This window comes from Moschus berezovskii, chromosome 21, assembly GCF_049115385.1.
Source record: "Moschus berezovskii isolate FMDL1 chromosome 21, NW_MosBer_1.0, whole genome shotgun sequence".
Lineage (NCBI taxonomy): Eukaryota > Metazoa > Chordata > Mammalia > Artiodactyla > Moschidae > Moschus > Moschus berezovskii.
In genome coordinates, this window is record NC_142480.1 from 22,027,578 (window position 1) to 22,046,505 (window position 18,928).

Genomic DNA, 18,928 nt, shown 5'->3' on the forward strand with positions numbered 1-18,928 from the left:
AACTATTTTCTGGATTGCCAAGAACTTTCAGTTCTCCAACATTTCCACCCAGCCTCACCTTGTCTACTCACCATCAGAGATCCAATATAGTAAACACGCAGCATGGGAATTGAAAGCAGGAGATGCAATACTTGAGAAGCCAGCAAAATTCGGTGGAGACGAGAATACACTTCAGAGCTATTACATAACTCATACATTATTCAGGGTAAGTTATACCCTGAAAAAGTGTGTTGAGATGTCTCCCACATTTCAAAGGCACAGAGTTGTACTATAGAACTTGGAAATTTCCTGAATAGGGCTCCAAGACTTTAATAAAATCATTGCTCTATCATTTTTAAGGAAGAAGACCTCATCTCTAGTTTTTTTGCATAATATAATAAATCACCTTAACTTAGACACTAAAATTCTTATTGTGGTCTTCAGATTAAAAAGACGGATTTGTTCCTAACTTATAAAGCAAATTATACTCAAATGGCAGTCTCCCAGTCTAATAACTTCAGAATAGTGTTATTTATAACTGTCTTAAAAAAAAAACACTACTGTTTAACAGTCATATAAAATATTACGTTAAACTCCCAGTTACCTTTTCTTTTTTAAAGTATAAGTCAAGTTGATCTGTAGACTTATATGGGTCATCTATGGAAGGTTATAGAAAAAAAGAAAGATGTTTTCTAAAATATAAGTATGGATCTATCCCTTAGGTCTCTGAACCACACAAGAAAAAAATCATACTTTAAAGTATCAAATAATGAAATATATATATAGTAACAATAAATGGAATTGTCTAACCTATTAACCAACTGAAGTAAGATTAAAGAACATTTTTATATTTGGAATGTAAATTATCCTTTTTCCACTTAGAGATTTCTTTAAGTGATGGGTATAAAATTACAAGTATCATCAGCATAAACCACTGGCCTCTTAAGATTCATTTCTCTATTATAATTTGTGTCATGAAGTTTGATAGATATATTAAAGCAAAGTTCAGTGGTGTTTTTTTTTTTTTTTTCTTCTCATCAGAGACTTTGGAGATCTTTCTACTTTCAGAGAAGAGCTCTAAAGTAAAGCAAAATCACTACATGAATACCTGAAAACTAATATCTTCCACTTTTGCAAGTAAATTAAAATTATAGTTGCTGGGAAGATAAGAGACCTCAATTGACTCACATGTTTGAACAGCAAATTTTATAGTTTCCTTGGAAATATAAGTAACTATGATCATACCATCTGTATAGCAGAAAAAGATTTTTTCAAGACTAAGTTCTTCCAAAGAGATGGTGATGGTGAAACAGGAACCTGAGCTGTTTCCTGAGCAGGACCTGCCTCAACCAGCTGAACTCTAAAGGGAGCCTGCAGGCCAGCTCTAACTTGAAGTTCACTATAGACACCCTGGGGAAAAGGCAAAGTGCATCTTTTAGAGTCATAAATGTTGTTGCAAGTAAGCCACTTAATTTAGTGTGTGGGGGACATTATTTCATATTGTTCCTATTCTAAAGCTAAGACACACTCAATGATTTAAACAAATCAGAATATGAAGAAGCCTTCACTAAAAATTCAAACTGAGCTTCTTTTAAACCTCCCACGCACCCTTGACCAATAACCCTATACCAGCAATCCCATTCTTCACAGGTACTCAGTGTTAAAGCCTGGTGTATTCAAATAATTTAAGGCTTTTAAAATATATTTAAGAGGTATATTCTTTATATGTTACAATAAAGTGGAATTATACTATAAATATTTTTATACATAATGAAAGTCAAATTATCACTGAAGTTTCTAGACTAGCATAGAATCAGAAAGAAAAGAAGTAGTTGAATTACCTTAATGGTTTAGTGGAGTAAAACTATGACAATGGTACCATCCATTTACTTTATGGGGATTAACTATAAAGAAGTCAAAAGATTGTTCCTATCCACTCTTTGGAGCACTAGTTCAGCAGGTAGAGCCAGGGACAAGCATATAAATGTTTGCACTCTGACCATTCTCTGCTCCAATTTTAGGTTCAATATCCAATATTCAATATCTTGATTACTGCAAGATTTCCTTTTATAAAAAGGAAATTTAAAATTTGTTACAGATCTTATTCACTATACTTGATTGGGTTACAGCTTGATTATGTCATAGCATCATCCAATTATAAAAATTACAGTGATTAGCTTAAGATGTTAATACATCATAATTTCAGCCGTTTCACCCTTATCACCTTGACAGTATTGTTTTTAAGCTACCTACTTGTTATTTTTACAGCAAACTGAGTTCATTCACTACATCTTGGTTTTTCCTAATTTCATTTTCTAGGGTATTCATCTTACAGTGCTTCTACTCACAGATGTTAAATATGTTGACCTGAAGATGAATGCAATCACTGCTTTGACCTTTAAGAGGATATGCCTAGAATCTCACATATGTCCACTTTATCAAAGAAATGAACAGTGTGGTGTCGGGTCATAATGGCTTGCAATGTGAGCATCCAGACTTGCATTTTATTTAAGGAAATTCATCAAATACTTATGAAGCACCAGCTATAAGTGCCAGGAACTGTGACAGCCATTGGCAACACCATGGTGAATGAGACAGGTCTAATCCTTGCCCTCTCAGAGTTTCTAGTCTAGTGGGGAAGACAATCAATAAACACAGATCTACAGATATGAAGGGTGTTCTGAAACAGTAGGTAGCAGTGCCGTGGAAATGCAGAGAAAAAAAGATCTAAACCACCCTCCTGGGGAGAGGAAATCTCTTCTTGAGAATAAATTCCCCAAGCAAAGATGGATGAGGAGAAGAGTTGTTGAACAATGGAATCTCACAGTAGGTGGTCAAAGTGCTGGCTATTTTTGGAAATCAGTGATTCTCAAACATTATCAAAACATTTTTAAGCCACTGGGGAGCCTCGGAGAGTGAGATCTTCCCACTAAGAAGGTAGACAGGCTCTCAGAGCTCAAGGTTATTGCTTCTAGCTCTGATCTGTCTGTCCAGGCACGAATCAACTTCTGCTCTTGTTCACGCACAGGCATTAGATGCTTTTCCCTCCCTCACTGTGATGTCTCTTCCAGCTACACACATCTAGAAATAGAGGACAATGTTTCTTATAATGTGATACAAGGAACACCGGTGCAAAAAGATTTCTGTGGGTAGAACAAGGGACAAACATTAATAATTATGCTTTTTTTTCTGATAAACTCCTTCTTGCTAAATAAATTCAATTTATTCTAGCAAGTCAACTTAAAGGAATATAATACATAAATAAAAACAAAACTAAGTTTGGATAACAACATTACACCAAGGGTGTTCTAAACTAATTAATTTCTCTACCTCATATTTTTCTCCTGTAAAATGGGAATAAGACTTGCCTCATTTATAATAGTGAAATGAAAATGCCCTTAAGCCACAGATGAGTTTCTGGTACTTAGTAGGTTTTTAGCAGATAAAAGTTTCCTTTATTTCTCCCCTTTCTTGCTGCCCACATGCTGACCTTTCTACTGTCATTCTTATCTGGCCTGTACCATCAAAGTCAAAATGTAAAATGCTGCCCACTGACTGTATTTCAAATTAAAAGTTCAAGATAATCTTACTAATTTCATCATACTACGATCATAGACATAAATAAATACACATATATGCCAGTACAAAAGAAGTGTTCTTAAAAAAAAAAGTATTCTTTAAGACTGGAAATCCTTTTTGTGTACTAATAATCAAGGTCCGTCTAGTCAAGACAATGGTTTTTCCCGTGGTCATGTATGGATGTGAGAGTTGGACTATGAAGAAAGCTGATCGCCGAAGAATAGATTCTTTTGAACTGTGGTGTTGGAGAAGACTCTTGAGAGTCCCTTATACTGCAAGGAGATCCAACCAGTCCATTCTAGAGGAGATCAATCCTGGATGTTCATTGGAGGGACTGATGCTAAAGCTGAAGCTGCAATACTTTGGCCACCTCATGCGACGAGTTGACTCACTGGAAAAGACTCTGATGCTGGGAAAGGTTGGGGACGGGAGGAGAAGGGGACGACAGAGAATGAGATGGCTGGATGGCATCACCGACTCGGTGGACATGAGTTTGAGTGAACTCCGGGAGTTGGTGATGGACAGGGAGGCCTGGCGTGCTGTGATTCATAGGGGGCGCGGAGAGTCGGACACGACTGAGCGACTGAACTGAACTGAACTGAATCATTAGGCAGACAGAGAGCTCTAATGTCACTATGATAAAGATTATTTTCTGGGCGAGTTTATCTTGTTTTATTTCTCTCTAGGTGCAAAGGAGCAGGAGCAATAGAGACTTTTAAACTAGAATAGAGGCTGACTTTCAGCTCCACCATTTACTAGCTGGTCACATAATTTTATCCTTCTGAGCCTCAGTTTCCTCATGCAATGAAACCTGCTACCTTACAAGGCATAGGTAAAAAAGTAAAACAATGACTGTGAGGCATAAAACACTCTACCGAGCCTGGGCCAGCAGCTTAACCGAGGTGTGGACTGACAGAAAGGCCTCAGGTGGAAAACTGTAGGTTTGTGCAAGAGGTTGGAGGTCAGTACAGACAGAAACTCTCAGTCCCTAGGGGATATGGACCCAGGACCTGCAGCATTTTGGCACATTAGATATGATTATCTCCATTGTGCTATCATGGTCCTTGGTTTTTATCATTCCTGCCTCATGTTATAAGGATTTATGTGTAATCAAAAAAAAAAAATTACTAATTGTCTCAGCCTGGGTTGTCTCAGAAAGCAGAGCCAGAGGCCAATGTTTCTGGGCAATGACTTTATCAAGAAGTGCAAACCCAGAAAAGCAGGGGGAGAAACAAAAGAAAGCAAGCCAGGGAAGTCAAAAGCACCAGTGCAGGATACGTCTGGAAGCTGGGTACCAGCTTAGTCTCCCAGGTGAGTTATACAGGAGGCTGCATAGATTGAGTATCTCAGAACACTTCACCAAGAGCCGGAAAAGAGCTGATTTACTAGTTTTCTTCTCTCGTCATCGAAAGTTCATTTGACAGGGACTTGGGTCCCCTGCATATCCGCTGGGCATGTGGCCCAGCACTGCCACTGCTAGCAGGCCACACCTCAGCTTTTAACAGAGATGCCCCAGGGCTGCAGGGGAGAGATGTGTGTCTGAGGCGCGAGATGAAGGTCTGTCAGTGGCTGCATGAGGTTGTTCTGATCTCATCAGTGGCCGGGCTGGGACTAGAGGTTCTGGAGACAAGTGAACATAAGAGGATGTAAAGAGGCTTAGTGAAGGTGGCTGAGTCACCCACTGAAATACCAGGCATGGCCCAGTCCTCACATGAACCCACGTACCACGCCAAGGAAACTTCCTAAAAGAGTGTGACGCAGCCTCACAGTGGCTTCTGACTTAAAATCAACTTTCTACTGTGAAACTCTGGTACCTCAAATGGAAAACAAAGGCAACTGAGTAGATGGGGGTATTTTTTTTTGCCATAAAGTCTCATCACAGTGAAAACAAGTCTCTGAGAAGCTGGGGATGTACTGGAAGAAAGAAACACAGAAGGAAAATAAACTGAGTGGAGCAAATCCAAAGGAGTGTGTAAGTCAGGAAACTTTGTTACTACCAGTGAGATAAAGGATAAGGGCTCTCTGCTTCACTAAAGAAATACTCTATTAAGAATTTTTAGCTGTTTTAAGGAGAAGGCAATGGCAACCCACTCTGGTACTCTTGCCTGGAAAATCCCATGGATGGAGGAGCCTGGTAGGCTGCAGTCCATGGGGTCGCTAGGAGTCGGACACGACTGAGCAACTTCACTTTCACTTTTCACTTTCATGCATTGGAGAAGGAAATGGCAACCCACTCCAGTGTTCTTGCCTGGAGAATCCCAGGGTTGGGGGAGCCTGGTGGGCTGCTGTCTGTGGGGTTGCACAGAATCAGACACAACTGAAGTGACTTAGCAGCAGCAGCTGTTTTAATGTATTCTTACTTGTCAGATTGTATGATGCACTAATTATAAGCATATACAGATTTTTATATATGTTTATAAAATTTGCATTAAAGAGACAGATGCTCAAAATCTTCATAGGCGCCGTCCTGGGAGGGAGGCTACATGAAAAAGAGAAACATGTTTATGTGTTGGAACAACATAAGTACTAGGAAGAATTCAGACCTGTATAGATATTGTTCAAAGGAGGAGAAAGAAAATGTGCTTGACTTTAATTTCTTAATAGTCATCAACTCTCTATTTTTTTAATCTGGATATTGTTGAATACATCCAGGTACTGATGAAAAGGTCAATGACCCTTTTTCTAAAATCATGCAGTGTTATTTTTAAAGGGATTATTTTAGTTTAAAGAAAATATTTTGTGTTTCTAGGACCCTTGAGAAACATTCTCATTTAAATTCTAATCTTGTGAAAAAAAATTCATTTTTGAGTTGGTACAAATCTGCAGAAAATGATCTAAAAGTTTTATAATTAATATATAAAGAAGATGTTAAAATGCATTAAAGGATTATATAAAAGACTAACACAAAGAATACAACAATGAAGGTAGTGAAAACTTTTTTAAAAGCAACAAACAGGTTTCAATTTCTGGAAGAACAACTGTGTAAATTACTACAGAATCCGTGGTCTGGGTACTTATACCACCGAGGCATGTTCTTGAAGATCAAGTGCTTTGTTATAGTCAGCCATAGCTTCTTCAATCAGACCTATCTTACCACGAACTTCTGCTCTAAGATTATATATTAGAGCATCATTAGGCTTCAAAGACAAAGCTGTAAAAGAAAAAAATTTTTCAAGGTATCTTTTATGTGAGCACTCAAAAAGACTCTCATTTTTTAAATACAAATTTTATAATAACACTATTATTACTATAAGTTATTATTAGTAAATAATAGTATATAATATAAAAATAAAATAACACTTTAGTATTACCTATTTGAAAACATTTTTCCTCATATGTACATTATTTAGTTACATTTGAATCTTTCTAAGAAAATTAACTCGGGAAACACAGTACAATGTCTTCTCTGAAAGTCAAGCAATATTTGTGTATGGTTTCCCTAATAATTTTCTACATTTTAGCATACCAATGCTGTAAGTTATTATATAAACAAATCTATATTGATTACATTAAAAATAAGATATATAAAGCCATTAATTCTAATGTAAATTTATCTAAGCAAATAGACCTGATGCCTTTCTTCTTTTGTCATCTAAAAACAATTCAAACATTGTAATCTTACTCAAAAAATTACCAAAAAAATATACCTTTACTTAGGTCTTCTTCAGCCAATTCATATTGCTTTAAACAACAGTAGAAGGTATGCTCTGTTAAAATATGCTGCAGACCACAATGGACAGCTTTCAACTACATATGCAAAATCTTCTTTTGCTTCTTCATATCTCTTTAACACTGTATTTACAATAGCTCGATTCATGGTAGCACATTCATTTTCTGGATCAAACTTTAAAGCCTTTGAGAAGTAGTCACCAGCCTATAGAAATGTGAAGATAATGACAATCTGAATATATTTTAACTGGCAGCCATACAGTAATTTGAAACACTTTTACTATAAAACTCAGGCCACCTGTATCAGATACAGATGATAAGAAGGTAAAGTATTTGCAGAGGATGTAAAACATGATAATAAAACCAACCAATAGTTGGTCTGCTTTGTGTTATCATCCTGTGTCAGCAGTTTTAGATAGTGTCAGAGATAAAATACTCCTCTCTGCTGAAGTGAAATGTTCTCCTACCACCTCCCCCTGCTGTCTATGCCCCCATCATACACACACACAAATCCCATATCCCTGTACAACTCTATAAGTTAGGATAAAAGTTCACAACAAGAAAATAAAACATAAGGTAGAAAACTAACGGTTTTCATATAAAAGCAGAGTAAGGGCTAAAGAGAGAAGTGAACTTTGAAAGTAAAGTTCTAAACCACACCAAAAAGGTTTAAAAATACATTTATACTATGAAAAGCTATAAGGAAAGAAGAGAGAAGATAAAAACAGCTTTTCAAGAAGATCCAAGACTCCAGATGCTTCACAACAAATTCTCAAGCTGGAAAGGACCCTGCAAAGTGTGGTCCATAGACCAGTGTTGGGGTCTTAAGTAAGTTGCTGCTGCTGCTGCTAAGTCACTTCAGTCGTGTCCGACTCTGTGTGACCCCATAGACGGAAGCCCATCAGGCTCCCCTGTCCCTGGGATTCTCCAGGCAAGAACACTGGAGTGGGTTGCCATTTCCTTCTCCAATGTGTGAAAGTGTGAAAATCTTTATCATGAAAACCCTTAAAGGGAAACCAGAGGAAAATAAAAAGCCAAAAACCAAGCTCCTCCACCAGGATTCTTTAAGGCAAAGGACCCCGAAAGTGGCTTCCATAGCCTTTGGGGCTTAAGTAAGTTAGGAAAATCTTAAAAACTGCTCCTTCACCACAAGTAGCTTGAGATGCTGATTAGACATGCTACTACTCAAGGTAAGGGAAACTCTTCTCTAGTTAGAGAATGAATAAAAATTTGACTCCTTTGAATTTGAATTCAAAGGAGTTTGAAACCTCCCTAAATTAGGAAAAGTCATTTTTAACAATACAGCTTGCTGAATCCAATTCCTTTACCACTCAGTTTCCCCCCAGCACACCACAGTCTGGCTACTATCTATCTCCCTCTTTCCATGAAGTCAGTTTTTGGTAAGGCTAAGGGTGTTGTCAAGTCCAGCAGACATTTTCTAGACCTTTCCTTCCACAGCGTTTCTGTGACACAGATGTCCTTGATCTCTTCGTCCCCCTTAAAACTCTCTTTGTCCTTGAAACAGGGAGTCTCCCTAGTTTTTCTCCTACCTCTCTGATCATTTTCTATCAGTCTTCTTCATTGGACTATTTTTCTTTATATTTCCCAGGGATTTGTTCTCAGTTCACTTTCATTGTGGGTGAAGTGAAATACTGAGAGAGCATGGTGGCCAGCAGCCCAGACCTCAGGGCCAGACGTCCAGGCTCTACCACATATTAGCTCTATGCCCTCAGGTAAGTAACTAAAACACTCTTTGACTCGATGGAAGCAAAAAATTGAACTCTACTTTCAGTGCTGCTATGACAGCTAAGTGAGCTAACAGGTAAAGTACTGAGAACAATATGTAGAATATAGTAAAGACTCAATTATACTGATACATCTTTTTTTTTTGCCAGTATCTCCAAATGGAGAAATCATAGCCCTCCGGCAATACTCCATGAATTTTACTGTTTGTGACTTTTGAGAAGCAATTAGATCAAGATTGTGTAATCCATCTCATCCCTGAATGGGAGCTGTTCCGTGCTGTGGCTAAGTGCAATTAAAGGATCCCTTAAAAAGACAGCAGAATTGACATTCCTCTGTGAAAAGCTTAAAGAATTCATTCCTGAACAGGAGGCTGGACTTACAGTCATTACAAATGAGGCAAGGGAATGACTCAAAGCAGGGTCAAGACTTCCTTCAAAAAGTAATTTAAGTTTCATTTTAACTAACTAGTAAGTCCTCAGTAAAAACTACACAATTCAAAATCACAAAAGGATGACTTCAATCAGGTAGGAGCTAACACCTACCTCAGCTAAAATAAATGAACTTAGTAAAACACTATAGTATGGCTGTGAACAATATAACTTTCTATTACAGCTTTAAATATACACTGCTGCTGCTGCTGCTAAGTCACTTCAGTCGTGTCCAACTCTGTGTGACCCCATAGACGGCCTCCTACCAGGCTCCCCCGTCCCTGGGATTCTCCAGGCAAGAACACTAGAGTGGGTTGCCATTTCCTTCTCCTATGCATGAAAGTGAAAAGTGAAAGTGAAGTTGCTCAGTGGTGTCCGACTCTTTTCGACCTCATGGACTGCAGCACACCAGGCTTCCCTGTCCATCACCAACTCCCAGAGCTTTCTCAAACTCATGTCCATCGAGTTGGTGATGTCATCCAACCATCTCATCCTCTGTCGTCCCCTTCTCCTCCTGCCTTCAATCTTTCCCAGCATCAGGGCCTTTTCCAGTGAGTTAGTTCTTCACATCAGGTGGCCAAAGTACTGGAGCTTCAGCATCAGTCCTTCCAATGAATATTCAGGACTGATTTCCTTTAGGATTGATTGAAGTCACTTCAGTCATGTCCAGCTCTTCGCGACCCCACAGACTGTAACCTGCCAGGCTCCTGTTCATGGGACTCCCCAGGCAAGAATACTGGAGTGGGCTGCCCTTTCCTTCTCCAGAGATCTTCCTGATCCAGGGACTGAACCTATATCTCTTCTGTCTCCTGCACTGGCAGGAGGGTTCTTTACCACTAGTGCCACCTGGGAAGCTAGAACTTGTTTACTAGCTTCCAGATGCTTTCTGATTCAAATTGTGTTTCTAGAATTTCAATAGACTCTATCCCCAAAACTAAACTTAGTTCAGAACCATACCTGTAAGTTCCCTCATACCTGTAATTAATTAGAAGGCTGACTCAATTATTATTGAAAAGTCACCTGTAGTTCATGATGCATCCAAATGCATCCATTAAGCTACTAACTAATCACAAAAGAAGCCAGAACACATACATGTGTTCTTGAGAGATTATTTGGTTTATTGAAAGACCCTTCCTCCTGGCCCTAAACCTTCTATCCATAGTCATAAATAAAGCAGGGAGGAGGGTGTACAGCAAATAGAAGAATTTTCTCCACAAAAAAACCCACAGAGCATACAAAAATAGCTGAATAAACCACTCTCAAAGTCTGCTTGTCCCTGAAGGGAGCACGCACTATAAAGCCCAGGTATCCAGTCTATCAAGACAGAGGACAGAATATATTTTAAGATCAAATATTTGCCCAGCTGATGTGCCCCTAGTTTGAGGGAAAAGAGCCATACTTTTTAAGTATGATCAAAGTTCAAACTACACCTTAGATCTAACCAAACAGTCTTATACATGATATCCATAGAGTTATTAAGGAAAAATAAGCTTAAAATGTGAGAGTTTCCTTCTCACATGGACCATAACCAGTTATGGAAACAGAAAATTGCCCTGGGCATTGTGTATGTCTTAATCTCATTAACAAACTCTCTAGCACACAGAAACATTGCCAAAACCCAGATGGAGACTAGTCTGAGCTTGACAAAGTTTAAGGTAACTTACCCTGACCGTCAGCCTCGGAAGACATTAGATTCCCAGCTATCTGAGGTCTGAGCTATGATAATCTCATTCACGCCTTACACAGTATCTTTGATAATTCTCTGTCCCAGCATCTAACTTCACTTCTGAGGTCAACCAGCCTCATCGTAGAGGCTGATAACTGATCAGCAAGCTAACTGATCTAAATTGGGAAAGAATGAAACTAACACAATTGCAGTAGAAATAGAATGGAAATGGCATGTGTGAGAAAAAACTAGGAAGTAAAACTGACAGAATTACATGACTGATTAGATGAAGCTAAGGAAGAAAAATTATGATTGATGCAATATTTTTACTCAGCTGACTCTAAGGAATGACATCTTGAATTGAGACAGGGTTTCTAGGAAGAAGAGCTGGATGGGGTGTAGAAGATACAGAGATTAATTCAGTTTTGACTTTAATGCACTTACAGAGCATCCAGTTTTAGCAACTGATAAGTACGGGCTAGGAGCTCAGAAGAAAGGTAGAGGCTGACATGCAGCATAAGCCATGGGTATGGATGTGCTTTCTGAGTAAGGAAATATAGGAGATAAGACAGGAGTGTGATTCTTGGCATTAAAGAGCTTAACTGGAATGAGGAGACTAACTCAGAGAAATGGTTGTGGAGTGACACAAAGCCACACTGAATTTGTATAGAAAGAATCATATACAAAGCAGTATAGAGTCAAGATCTCACTTTAACCACAAACTTCAAACGAGAAAGTTGTCTGGTAGTCCTACTATACTTCCCTGGAATGTTCACACTACCACTCTCTAGAATAATTATTTCACATGTTCTCTTTCCTCTTCAAAACTCCTAGCCACACGTCCCCCTTTCTACCTATCCATCCCCACTCTTAACTGGTAAATGAAACTCATATCTCATGGAAAACCTATAATCAATAAATAGAAATGCCTACTATCAAAATCTACCTATCAGACTTCCCTGGTGGTGCAGTGGGTAAGAATCCACCTGCCAAGACAGTGGACACGGGTTCCATCACTGGTCTGGGAAGATTCCCCATGCTGAGGAGGACCTAAACTTGTGTGCCACAACCACCGAGCCTGTGCTCTCGGGCCAGTGAGCCACAGCTATGGAGCCTACATGCCACGACTACTGAAGCCCCCACGCCTAGAGACCATGCTCCACAAGAGAAGCCACCACAGTGAGAAGCCTGTGAGCCACAACGAAGAGCTGCCCCAACTCACCTCAACTAGCTGAGCGCCAAAGAACTGAACCTTTGAACAGTGGTGCTGGAGAAGACTCTTGAGAAGCCCTTGGACAGCAATGCGATCCAACCAGTCCATCCTAAAGGAAATCAGTCCTGAACAGTCATTGGAAGGACTGATGCTGAAGCTGAAACCCCAATGCTTTGGCCACCTGATGAGAAGAACTGACTCATTTGAAAAGACCCTGATGCCGAGAAAGACTGAAGACAGGAGGAGAAGGGGATGACAGAGGATGAGATGGTTGGATGGTGTCACCGACTCAGTGGATATGAGTTTGAGTAAGCTCCAGGAGTTGGTGATGGACAGGGAGGCCTGGCATGCTGCAGTCCATGGGGTTGCAAAGAGTCAGACATGACTGAGCGACTGAACTGAACACCGCAACCAGAGAAATCCTGCACAAAGCAACAAAAATCCAGTGCAATCAAAAAATAAATAAATAAAAAGCAACTTATTAAAAAATCTATCCATCTGCAGCAGCAGTACTCTCTTCTGTACTCTGTGCATTCCTTCACGACATAATGGATAGTGTGACCTGTTCTCTTCAAAGGCCACCCCTGGAACTTCCAAATTTTAGCCCCATCAAATCCTCAAAGATTTTGATCCTAATTATCCCTACCACTCTCTCCTGTACCAACAATTTCTCCTTTTCCGCCAGATCCTTTCATTAACATAGGAGCATGAATCAATAGCCCTCATATTTTAAAAAATTAAAAATAGCAACACCTTACTCCACTCCAGCCTTCACCCCCATTTCACTACTTCTCTTCACAGGAGAATTTCTTGAACTGGTTGAACTGTCTAATTCTTCACCTCACATTTTCCCCAAAATCCTTTCCACTTAAGGCTCTGGTGCCATTGATTCTCCAATGATGTTCTTACCAAAGTCATCAAGGACTCTCTCCATCCTCTGTTTCCTGGACTTCTCAGCAGCATTTGACACAGGACACATTTCTTAAAGCACTTTATTCTTGAAGTGATGTGTGCTTTCCTGCTTTTCTTCCCATCATCCTGGCTGGATACTCCCTTCTCAGTCTACACTCTGGCATCTCCTCTCTGCCTCACTCCTAAACACTGATGTTGTCCCAAGGCTTGCTCCCTAAACCCCTTCTCTCCACCTACATATCCACCCAGGTAACCTCCTATAGACCCACACACATGCTAATACAGATATAGTACTGCTTACATGAGGGGGTATTAGATGTTTATCACTATTAATGTTATATTATTTTCTATTTCTTCCTCCAATAAAATGTAAACTACATCATGAAAGAAGTCTTCCTTGTCTCGTTTAGCTCTGCATCCTCAGGGTCTTCATTAATTCCTAGGAGATGGCAGGTACATTATAAACAAACGGAGATTGAAACAATGAAGAGCTAAGTGGAATCAGGAAGTACTTGCTCAACTTTTCCAGCAAAATGCAAAGGACTGTGTAGCCTCTCAGTAGATAAAGGTGTCCACTTTTAAGGGGTATGGTGACAATATCGGGTGGTAGAGGAGAATACACAGGTTAGAGATCTCAGAAAATGCAAGCAATAAAAACAACTTTTTAAGATGAGTATGTTATCTTAGAAGCAAGGACTGTGAGAAGTTCTGAGAAACATAGAGCTTGTGGTAAAAGTCCTCCTAAACCAGGCTACACTAAATAGAACAGACTGTAACGTCCTTTGCAATAGCATCAGAGATAGCTCAACTCAGAAAGTTACCATGGATCATCACCCTGTTTCCCACAGGAATCTCTGCTTTTAGTCCAGGGGGAAAAAATTATCTCATTCAAATATAAGTAATAGAAAAGTAATTTGTCTGCCTTCATTGTAAAAACCAAAGATAAAAAATTAACAGATTTTCAGAAATAAAAGTGACAGAAGAAAAGTATTGCTACATGATAGATAAAAATTATAACATTATAAAATGAACTAGAAAAATTTGGTAAGAAATTACATTTAATTTTTTTAAAATTAAATAAATAAATAATCTACCTTAGAAAAGAGGTGGCCAGGAAGATAGGTCATGGAAATGGCATAGAAAAGAATTTTAAAGAAACCTGAATTATAAGGTCCACAAGGGAATAACAAATAGAACACACAGTAAATATTTAGAAAGTGTTAGTCGATCAGTCGTGTCTGACTCTTTGTGACTCCATGGACTGTAGCCCACCAGGCTCCTCTGCCATGGAATTCTCCAGGCAAGAATACTAGAGTGGGTTGCCACGCCCTCCTCCAGGGGATCTTCTCAACCCAGGGATCGAACCTAAGTCTCCCAGGTTACAGGCAGATTCTTTACTGTCTGAGCCATCAGGAAAGCCCAAAGATTTAGGAGAGAGATGCAAAAGAAAATGAAACAGCAATTAAGAGATAAAAAATTGCTTGAAAAAAAATAACTGGCATATAGAAGTCAAAACACATCCCATTTCTAATAATTGGTATTCATTGCCATTGAAGAAAATCAAAATAGTGAAACAGAAAAATTCTTACACTGAATTCAACAAATTTTCTGGAATCTAAATATTGAATGCATACTTTGTACTTAAAACTTTGATCCCAAAAGGTCAATTCTAACAAATACTTGAGTAAAACTTTTCATTTATAAAAACAAAAACCTTTGGTGATTCTGACAAAAAGAAGTCATCAACAACAAAAATCAGGTTTGCATCAGACTTTGGGTTCCAACATACATAACACCAAAAATAGTGAAAGACATAAGACATTCAAGGAAAGAAAAAGTGAGTCAAGGATACTAAATCCAGACATGCTGTCTTAAGACAGAAAGGCTGCAGGCTAACAGCTGTGAATGTGAAACAATTCAAGGAATATGAACCCTTTCTCAAGACTCTACTTGCTGTGGATGTTGTTCAATCACTAAGTCATGTCCAGCTGTTTGTGACCCCATGGACTGTAGCCCACCTGGCTCCTCTGTCCATGTGATTTTCCAGGCAAGAATACAGGGGTGGGTTGCCATTTCCTTCTCCAGGGGATCTTTCTGACACAGGGATTGAACCCGGGTCTCCTGCATTGGCAGGTAGAATGTTTACCATTACTGACTCAGGGAAGTCCCCAGGACTCTACTAGAAGACTAATTTTAGAGCACCAAAAAATGATTGGTTAGAAGGGAAACTATGACAAAAAGCCTGGGGAGGAGAATTAAATATATTTAACTGAAGAACTAAGACTAAAACAAAAAATAAGAATAACAAAATAGTATGCGAATATTAAATCTTCTGGCAGCACAGGAATAACGAAGGACAACAAAATGGGACAATACGGAGAGAATGGAAAGCAAGTTAACGTGAAAAGTTGACAGAACAAGCTCAAGCATATTTAAGGATGTAAATATAAATATTTTTTAAAAGAGAAAACTATTAGCTAAAAGTGACTACTGTGTGAGAGGGAGAAGTAAAAAGGAAAGATAGTAAAGGGTCATTTTATTGTTCTTCAGAGCAAAGAACTTCCCTGGTGTCTCAGACCGTACAAAATCTGCCTGCAATGTGGGAAACCCGGGTTTGATCCTTAGGTTGGGAAGATCCACAGGAGGAGAGCATGGCAACTCACTCCAGTATTCTTGCCTGGAGAAGTCCCATGGCCAGAGGAGCCTGGCAGGCTACAGTCCATGGGGTCACAAAGAGTCGGACACAACTGAGCAACTAAGCACAGCACACAACACAGCACAGTAAAGAAACTAAAGAAATAAGAAAGGGTACAAAGGTGTTTTTATAAAAGTAATCACTGAAGCAAAACTGCAAGGAGATCAAACCAGTCAGCCCTCAAGGAAATCAACACTGAATATGCACTGGAAGGACTGATGCTCAAGTTGAAGCTCCAATTCTTTGGCCACCTGGTGTGAAGAGACTATTCATGGAAAAGACTCTGACACTGGGAAAGGTTGAAGACAAAAGGAGAAGGGGTGGCCGAAGATGAGATGTTTAAACAGCATCACCAACTCACTGGACACGAATTTGAGCAAACTCCAGGAGAGAGTGAAGGACAGAGGAGTCTGGTGTGCTGCAGTTCTTGGGGTTGCAAAGAGTTGGACATGACTCAGTGACTGAACAACAAAGCAACACTGTAAACCTTCCTAAATATTAGGAAAAATTCTAAATTTTTAAATAAAACAAACCACAGAATAAAAATTTAAATACATGTAAACAGAAAATAGGACATAAAACAACAGAACTAAGACCAAATATACTGACTATGCCAAAATGTAAATGGGATATTTATTAAAAGATAAATATTTTCAAATTTTGTCATCTAAAACAAAATCCAACTCTACACTGTAGGAAAGAGACAAAACTAAAACAAATAATTTTAAACACTGAAAATAAAAGGAAGGACAAAGGAATACCAAGCAGAAGCAAATCAAATGAAATCAGAGGTCAGGATCTTCATATCAGACAAAAGAGAATTTATTCCAAAAAGAAACAAGAGCATTTGTAATGCTGAAGATTACAATTCACAATGCATATATAATCTGTATGAATATCTATACATGAAATACTGTATTTCATAAGGTGGGAATTAAACAGATATAACTGGAGAAGGAAATGGCAACCCACTCCAGTATTCTTGCCTGAGAAATCCCATGAACAAAGGAGCCTGGAGGGCCATAGTTCATGGTGTCACAAAGAGTTGGACACAACTCAGCCACTAAACAAAAACAAGAGATATAAAGAAACCTATATAGGGTCACACTAATTATAGTATACTTGAATAACTGTACAAGATAAACCAAATGAACAAAATAGTATGAATAAAGATTAATTTAAAATATAATTAATAAGGTAGATCTTATATATTTCAACACTATATGCTAATGATAGAAACTCTTTTTGGGAAGGCCCCTGGAATATTAAAGAAAAAAGTTATCATGTATTAGACCACATTAAAACCCAATAAATTCCAATATCCGAAAAGATAAAAATCCTCCCTCCTGAACATTTTAAGTGCTCCATCAATTTATCCTTTAATCAAAGGGGAAATTTGGCTAAAATTTCAAGTGCAACATTTTGGGAAAACAAAAATAAAAAGACCAAAAAATTAAAGACCAATATTCAGGGGATACTGCTGAAAACATTACTTGAAGGAAAGGCATAACCCTTAACAACTTACCACAATATAAATGAAAGAGTGAATAAACAGATTAAGCTCTGACTCAAAAAATTAGACAAAGAATATAATAAATTGAAGATAAAGAACAAAAGAGTAAAGAAAGATTTAAAAAACACAAAAAATAGTTTGATTCACGTAAATGTATTACAATTCAAATATAATAAATTCAAAATATTAAATTATCATTTACTAAGCCAACATTTTCATTTCAGACATTATGAACTGATGCTGAAAAAAAGATTGTTCCCATAATACCAGAAGTAACATACATATCTCCTTACCCCCAGTCAAGTGCTCATGTGACTGAAACTTAAGGTAGAAATTACGATGAGCTAGACAATCACATCATGAAAGATAGTCTGGAAGAAAGTCTGAGATTTTGCTAAACGGGGGCAAAAAGCAGAGAATTCCAGGCAGGAGGCTGGCAACAATGGACAACAAGGAGACTGCAGGCACCTGGAGAAGTCCAAAACAATGTTTACTGGACAAGTGTTGAGTGGCTGATAATAATGAGAAGAATAAATCCACAGAGATGTAAACATTTAATACATAATTATAAGCATTCTTATGAAAGAGAAAATCTCCTAAAGAGCTAATGAATGCCTGAGACATAAGGATTGCATTTTGAAACTATATGTAAAGAAGAAAGCACTTAGTGTCAAAAAGAAAATGAGAAGGAAAACTCACATTACCTGGGAAAATTGCCTGTGATGAAAGTAGATATTTCCTGCATTAAAGTAAGCCAGCGAGTAGGTGGGGTTTAAAGAAATTGCTTCTTGATAGTCTCTCATTGCGTTCTGTTTTTGACCCATAAACTCATGAATCACACCACGATTTGTTAAGAATTCTGCTGTAGCATTGATCTGCAATATAATAGTAAGAGTAGTTAGCATCTAGGAATAGTATTTATCTCCGATTTCATGTCTGCAAAAATGGACATTATGAAATCTCTTTATGGGAAGCTAGTGATTTTATAGGACAGGTGAAACCCCACTAGAGCAAACATTTTGAGAAATGACTTGGCATGAAGTTGGTTCAATGCCAACATTTTGTTGATTTGGTTGCAATAAAACAAATAATCTTAGTGCTTTATTCAGTTCCTTTGCAAAGAATGGGGCTTAAGAATAGATGTATGAGGAAAAGCTTGTCTGTTTAGCTCTATTAAGCTGGAGCCAGAAATTAAAAAGTTAACATGTTTATTTGTCCTATGCAGTATAGCAGTTACCTTTCAGGTCTTTCCTTTTTCTGATCTCAAAGATTACAATATCTACCCAAATATACAAAAAAAAAAAAAGAATCTAAAATTGAGAAGACAAAAGGCAGATTTTCTGTCACTGAATTTATTTGCCATTTCACTACAGAAAAAGCTGGGGATTTACATTATTCTTTCTTTAGTTCCTTCAAAGCCAGAACATTATTTTATTTTGTTAATTATAAAATAATATTGATGTATCATGAAGCTATAAATCTGCAGGTACTAAGAGGAATCAACATTTATTAGAAATGCATTTTTTAA

General features: G+C 38.2%; 1 protein-coding gene across 1 annotated transcript in view; it reads right to left on the reverse strand.

The window, feature by feature from the left end:
* Positions 1-4,115: 4,115 nt before the first annotated feature.
* The window catches only part of TTC6 (tetratricopeptide repeat domain 6), a 221,746-nt gene continuing 206,933 nt past the window's right edge, over positions 4,116-18,928 (reverse strand). Inside the window, 4 exon segments of the mRNA XM_088829482.1 lie at positions 4,116-6,709; positions 7,206-7,257; positions 7,259-7,432; positions 18,105-18,275. Of these exon segments, the coding sequence (XP_088685608.1) occupies positions 6,573-6,709; positions 7,206-7,257; positions 7,259-7,432; positions 18,105-18,275 (534 nt within the window). The 3' untranslated portion in view covers positions 4,116-6,572.